This window comes from Oratosquilla oratoria, chromosome 40 (genome assembly GCF_046742065.1).
Source record: "Oratosquilla oratoria isolate Oo_2021 chromosome 40, ASM4674206v1, whole genome shotgun sequence".
NCBI lineage: Eukaryota > Metazoa > Arthropoda > Malacostraca > Stomatopoda > Squillidae > Oratosquilla > Oratosquilla oratoria.
The window spans coordinates 38,953,830-38,961,329 of record NC_134816.1 but is presented as its reverse complement, the minus strand read 5'-3'; the positions used below and the strand labels follow the sequence as shown (position 1 = coordinate 38,961,329).

At 36.8% G+C, this 7,500-nt stretch overlaps 1 protein-coding gene across 1 annotated transcript in view; it reads right to left on the bottom strand.

Annotated features, from left to right (window-relative positions):
- The window catches only part of Tbh (Tyramine beta hydroxylase), a 16,937-nt gene extending 13,141 nt beyond the window's left edge, over window positions 1–3,796 (bottom strand). The window contains exon 1 of the mRNA XM_076176969.1: window positions 3,581–3,796. Within this exon, the coding sequence (XP_076033084.1) occupies window positions 3,581–3,796 (216 nt within the window). The remainder of the gene's footprint in view (window positions 1–3,580) is intronic.
- Between the last annotated feature and the right edge of the window lie 3,704 nt (window positions 3,797–7,500).

Below are 7,500 nucleotides of genomic sequence, written 5' to 3'. Positions count from 1 at the left end.
CAACCCATACTATACAATAAATTATGGAAAACTACATTGTACACAATCACGCGCACCAACAACACGATATATACTGTATTTTATATGGGATTTAGAGGAAACCCCCATTTCAGCCGTGGCGTTCTTCAGAGAGACGGGGGCTGCTCGGCCAGACAATCTAAGAAACGACGACACCAACAAAGATATTTTCCTCAGTAAAGACTGATAGGAAGCTCTTGTTCATTATCTCACCCTGCGTTGGTATATCTTCATAAACCTCTCCTTCCACTTTCAGCTTAGACTTTTCTTCTCTGCGTCTTTTGTCACATCTTCAACTCAATGGATCACTTTGTTATCATAACAAAATCCCCCTATCAGGAGGCTAGGACGGTGACCCTTTACATAGGAATTTGTAACCGTGAATTTTGATCAACAGTGCCCTAGGTCCAACTTGCTTGCGGTGGGTTTCAACTGCCCTCACCTCGACCTACGTCGCAAGTAGCGACGCTCTAACCCGCGCGGCCAGCGAGTATACAAGATAGAGGTTAACATTAATTGGTAACTTGGTCTCTCTTAAGCACAAAATATCAGGTTCGTTTGTCATTGATTTCTAACATGGTCGATAGTAAAACATCTATGTCAGTATATGTCACTTTGAACTGTCTCGTTATAGTCCCTTTTTATACAATTCTCTCAATTTTTTATTTAAAAAATCTCCAAATTTTTTATTTAAAAAATCTCCAAATAAATATATAAATTAATGATTTTTGACCGTCTATTTCACTCTCCTTTCCGTGGTTACATTAACAAGGTCTCTTATTTTTTCTCGTTCTTTTTAGTTACATCTCTCCTGATCCAAATATTCTTACACTCATTCTAGTCTGTTCATTACAATGTCTTATTGATTACCTCATTTGCCGTGGATTGTGACCTGAATACAGTTTTTAATGTACGCTCCTCCCTGTTTATATTTACCTAACTTAAAACACTTTATAATCTTATCATATGTATTTGAGTCACTTCTTGTAACTGTATGCGTTTGTGTATGTATGTCTGTGTGTGCATGTGTGTGCGTGCGTGTGTGCGTGTATGTGTGTGTGTGTGTGTATGTGTGTGTGTGTGTATGTGTGTGTGAGTGTGTGTTTGTTACTTCGCCTCCTTCATCACAGCAATCAAAGTGCAAAAGAAGATTCTGATTATATTTAAAAAAAAAAATCTTAACCACGGAAAGAAATTAATTATCAAATTAGAGAATTAAAAGATATGAAGAACCACAAGGAATGAAGATGGGAATATGCATCCTATGAGAGACGGTGTAAGCTGTGGATAGATAGAATAACCTGCGAGATTTAATGATAGTAGTGGATAGATAAGAAAATAGGGCAAGGATAGGTATAATGGTGGTAGATGAATGAGATAATGTGTATGACAATGGAAATAAGATATCAGTGTCCTGTGGGATGCAGAGGAATAGTGTCTTAAAAGCAAAGGGAGATTCTGAAAAAGATAGAATAGTCCCAAACGGAGAAATCATGCCAGACTTCAGGAAGAACAAGGAGAAAAGGAAGAAGAATAAGGAAAAGAAGAAAAGAACTAGAAGAACAAGGAGAAGAGAAAGAAAAATAAGAAGAAAAGAAAAAGAACAGCAACAAGAACAAGAAAAAGAGGAAGAAGAGGAGGAAAAAGAAGTAGATGAAGAAGAAGACGAAGAAGAATAAGAAGAAAAAGAAGACAAAAAGAAGAAGAAAAAAGAAGAAAAGAGACTAAGAAGAATAGGAAATGTCGTCAAGATGCTTTGTAATGCAGAATTCGCTGTCACATTCAACAGACTTTGTGTAACAAATAACGGAGGTTTTTGTTGGAAGTAGGAGGAAGAAGAGAATGCAAAAAGAATGTATAGATGTGTAGATGTTCTTTGATACAGCTACCCTCTTATAAGGGGGAAAAGGTACTTCCGTATGTATTGATACCACATATCAGGAGCAAGAATGATGTTGATGTTGATTCCGTTTAGCTAGGACGGCGTCCCTCACAGAGGATTTTTTTTTTTTCATGGAGTTTAATGAACCATACCCTTGGTCCAGCTCGCTGGCGGCAGCGTTCAAACTGCCGTCACCTCGACCTCCGTCGCAAGTAGCGACGCTCTAACCCGCTCGGCCAGCGAACATTCGAATGATATAAAAAAAAAAAAAAGAGAGAGAATGATTATTCTTGTCAAAGAGGAGGTGATTATGTTACAGACTACAAAGATGACATTATGGTCGACAGCCCTCTTTGTAACGAGAACCAATTAGCGTTAACCAGAATGAAATTATTGAATTTTTTTTTTTTACTGGTGAAGAAGGCAGACAATCTGAAGGAGTATTTCAACAGACACCCCTACGGACCAGAGTGCCGAAGCCAAAAGTGACCAACTTCCCATCACAAATAAATTATATGTGTCTCTGGTCCGTAAGGGTGTCACATCAGTCTCCGGCCTTTTGGGGTCTCGACCGATTTAGATTCTATTCAGGCCAGGGGTCGTGATTCTTGGTTTCATGAAGCCGTCTGTTTTCTTAGCCAGAAAGAAATGTATCAAGTTTGCTAGCGTGTTGAAGGTTGGCGCAATCACGTATAAAGGGGACATCACAGTGGGATAGTTTTCCTTCAAAATCTGATTCATCGGTGGCACCACCCACATCCAGCACTTTTTCTGCCGTAAAATCACTGTGACAAACTGTTTTGTTTTCTCAATAAACATAAATAGAATGTCATTTGATATGTTGGAGGTAAATTATTTTCTTCCAGTACATCAGATTCCTTGCCAAAAGCTGTTGGCTGCAAATCTGTTCCAACAGTCAGAGGGAAAATGGCCCAATGTATAACATCTTAAGAATGAACAAATAAATAAATAAACAAATCGATGAATAAATTGATTAATTAGAATCAATAAATAAATATACAAATAAGTAAATAAATAAATAGATGAATGAATGGATGAACAGATCAATAAATAAATAGATAAATAAATGTAAATGAATAGATAAATAGATGAATAAATAAGTTAATAGATATAATTAAATTTGATGTGACAACTTGATCACCATCACAACACAAAATTGAATAAATAGATAAAAATAGATAAAGAAATAGATAAATAAATCAAATATATACATTTCCATCGGGCTTGCCAAGTGAAACGAACCTACAAGAGTCAATGAATTTGTGCTTGAAAGTCGTCAGCAAATTTCAGATTTTATAGATTTTTTTCTTCTACATTTAACTACCACACTTCATTAAGTTCTATATTTATTTCTGAAATTAAATTACCTCGTGTCTATATGCAATATATATATATATATATATGTGTGTGTGTGTGTGTGTATTTATATAAGGTAGTTGCCCACACATTCCATGTAGAATGAGGATTTTCGACGCTCCATCAAAGAAGCCCAGGTTAGGTTAAATTTGGTTAAGTTAGGTCACCGTAGGTTAAGTTCGTACACTGATTACGAAGTCGAAGAGGGACCCATTTCGAAAGAATTCTAATATACTGTGACTCCAAAGTTGTGTGGGGAGGACCCGTGTCTAACGAATTCTATCATGAATTACGAAGTCTGACCTGCCAGTAGAGATGGAACGTGTCGTTGGCATCGAGTTGGAGGTCGTAGATTCCTCTGGAGGTGTTCTTCTCGAACTGGGCCGACGACACGAGGGGCAGGACGACCAGCGCCTTCAGGAGGACCGCCAGGGGCAAGAGGATCTCCCAAATGGAGGAGGAAGAGGAGGAGGAGGAGGAGGAGGAACTACCTCGGGTGTAGTTGGGTGGACGGCTCATCGCGAACTGAGAAGAGGAGGGGAGGAAATGGGAGGAGGAAGGGGGGGAGAAAGGGGAGTGAGGAAGGGGGAGTGGGGGAGGGAGAGTCATTTGTGAAGGAGTCTTTGCGCATGCGCAGGTTTCTGTGGAGTTTGGGGAATCCAATACGGTAACTCCTTTTTCATTCCTGTTTTTCAGATACCTTTTTTTTTTTTTTTCTCTCTCCTTTTCTTCGGTTTTCTTGTTTTTGCTTCTCTTCTCTTCTCTTTTCTTCTCTTTTCTTCTCTCTTATCTTCTTACCTCTTCTCCATATATACTCAAACACACACACACACACACACACACACACACACACACACACACACACACACACACACACACACACACACACATACACACACACACACAAAAATACATACACAGTGAATACCTTAATAAACCAGGATGGGATATAAAACACATGATAATGAAATTATAACCAATGTGAGACACAAAGAAACATATATGTATATACATATATATACGTATATATATATATATATGTATATATATATATATATATATATATATATATATATATACACGTGGAGTTAAAAACGACAGAATTGTCGTATTTTTTGAGTCTTTTCTTCGTTTTCTCTATTTTCATGATAAGAGAAAATCGAGAATACGAAGAAAAAACTGAACAACTACAACAATGCTGTCGTTTTTAACTCCACGTGTATTACTGAGAACCTGCTCCCCCCCTTTACTAATATATATATATATATATATATATATATATATATATATATATAGAAATATATATAAATATATATATATATTTATTGTGACACATGAAGGGGATGTGTTAAAGATGTTCACATCAAGACAGATCGTTGAAGTGTCCAAGGCGAGAAATATATATATATATATATATATATATATATATATATATATATATATATATATATATATATATATATATATATCAACACTGAGGCAGGATAGTCAAACTAGTAGATATTTCGGTACCAACATTTCGAAGTTACACAACTTCATTCTCAAGGCAGAATAATACATACAATAGTTAATGCATAAATATACAGAAATAGTGTTACATAAATGAGCTAAGGAAAGGTCACAAACAAACAAATAATATGAAATAAGTACAAACATAGTAGAGGTCGACAAAAAAGCATTTGTCATTGCTTTTTTTTTTTTCTTTTGTCGACCTCTCCTATGTTCGTACTTATTTCATATTATTTGTTTCTTTGTGACCTTTCCTTAGCTCATTTATGTAACACTATTTCTGTATATTTACGCATTAACTATTGTTTGTATTAATTCTGCCTTGAGAATGAAGTTGTGTAGCTTCGAAACGTTAGTACCGAAATATATATATATATATATATATATATATTATATATATACAGTATATACATATATATACATATATATATATATACATACATTATATATATACATATGTGTGTGTGTATATACATATATATATGTATATATATATATATATATATATATATATGTATATATATATGAAGAGTATTTGAGAGGTTTTGTGTACGAATGATAGATGGATAAGTAAATAAATGATTGAATAAATAAATGAATAAAACAAAAATTCGGGAAAGCTGGAAGAGATATTTATAGTGACTATAAATATAGAGAAAATATGCAACATAATTTTTATAAACAAATTTAGAGAGTATGAAAATTTAGAAAGTGATGAAAAGTATATATTAGAAACCAAAATATATGTTGTGTATAACATTACCATGTCTTACTTCTAGAATGTCACCATACTCTGTATTTAGAAGTGAATGGGTCTCCGGTCACAATAGGAATCCTACGTGACTCGGATCCCTAGGGGTGTCACTCAAGTTCGAACCTCAGTTCGCGAGGCTCAAATATGGATATTACTAGTTTCTCTATAGGTTTTCTAGAATGCAAAAAGAATAGGCAGAGGGAGAAGATGAAAAAGGATAGGGAAGAGGGGGAGAGGGAAGAGGAGGAGAGGGAAGAGGAGGAGAGGGAAGAGGAGGAGAGGGAAGAGGAGGAGAGGGAAGAAGAGGAGGCGGAATAGGGGGAGAGAGAAGAGAGAAGGAAGAATGGAGGCAGTGGAAGAAACAAGAGGAAAAGAGTAAAAAAGTCAAAAAGAGGCGAGAGAAGTCATTAAAGAGCGTAGAGAGGAAGGGCAAGCAAAGAGAGCAATCGGCGAAACGCAAAATTCGGTAAAAGAGAAAGAAGAGAAAAGAGCAAATAGGAAGATAAAGTGAGCCAAAAAAGAGGAGGAGGAGAAAGAAGAGGAGGAGGAGGAGCTGTGATGTGATATACTGTGATGTCACGGTTTGTGTGATGTGTAATGGTTCCCAATGGTGAGATGTGACGTGACATAGTGTGACGTGTTATGTTATGACGTGATGTGACGTGTCACATGCGGTGAAGTCAAAGAGGTCACGCGGGCGGCCAGTCCAGGAGATGGGAGGCTGAGATGGGCGTGATGGAATCCCGTGGGCGTATTTCCACCACGTGGCTGGTATTGGTCCACAAGAACAGGAGAATGGGGGAGACTGCAAGAGACCATAAGGCCTACACTAGGCAGTTCCATGTCCATTACCAGATATCATTCCCATCCATAAGGTTATCTCATCTTCTCTTTAATCAACCGATAGTTTCAGCGCTCACTAACTACATGGTTACTAACTCTAAATAAAAGAAGAAATAAAAATTACCTTATTGCACACCCGCTGATTTGGGGTGACTCTAGGGCCACCCCTACGGACCAGAGCCACATAGCATTCTCTTACGATTGCAGGCCCGTCTCTCCTTGGCCACCACCTCTCCGACGCCCCTCCGTACGGATAGAAACGCTGGTGAATGACAATACTCGGCGACGAAATGCCCATTCTGAAGGACTTAAACTAATTGAGTATCGGGTATTAGTTTGTATATTTCGATATATATTAATTTCTAATACCCTTTGCGATATTGACACGCCAACTGGACATTTCCTCATGAAAAAATATCCCCCCTCAGCTGAATAAAATCGCCTGGCGGCATCTACAATAAAAACAGTGGCTCATCAAAATCACTTGTCGAAGCAAAACCCATTAAGACCCTCTTCACACGAGCGGTTTGAGCCGTGCGGAAACCGCGGCGGTGCCATTTAGTTAAGGGAAAAGTGCGCGATTATGTGCGAACGCCTTCATTGGTTTGCATCGTAAATGAACCGCCGTGGTTGAGACCGCTAGTCTGAGCAGGGCCTTAGCTTAGACTACATAAAACCTCATTTATTTTGTTTTATTTTATTTTCATTTTATCTTTATTTATCTATTTATTATCTATTTATATTGTATTTGTTTTTTTAACCTATTTTGGTCTGATTCTTTTTCACTTTATTTCATTTTCTTTCACTGTATTTTACTTTCTTTTTTATTATATTCTATTTCGTTTTACTTTAATCTATTTAATTTTATTCTTTTTTTTTTGTCATGAAGTGTGATGCAACAAGAAAATGAACTTCGCCTCCTCCGCTTCATTTCTTTTGATAAGCGTGACGGAACATGGAAACCAAAAACATTTTAAGTCAAAATCTCTGTATCATAATTAATTAATAACAGCGTTACCTTTTTATGGTGAGAGTGTCTGTTGTTATTGTTCTCTGCTGTTGTAACCATTATGGATTTCATTATTGTTGTTATGTTTACGGTTATAATTATTGTCGT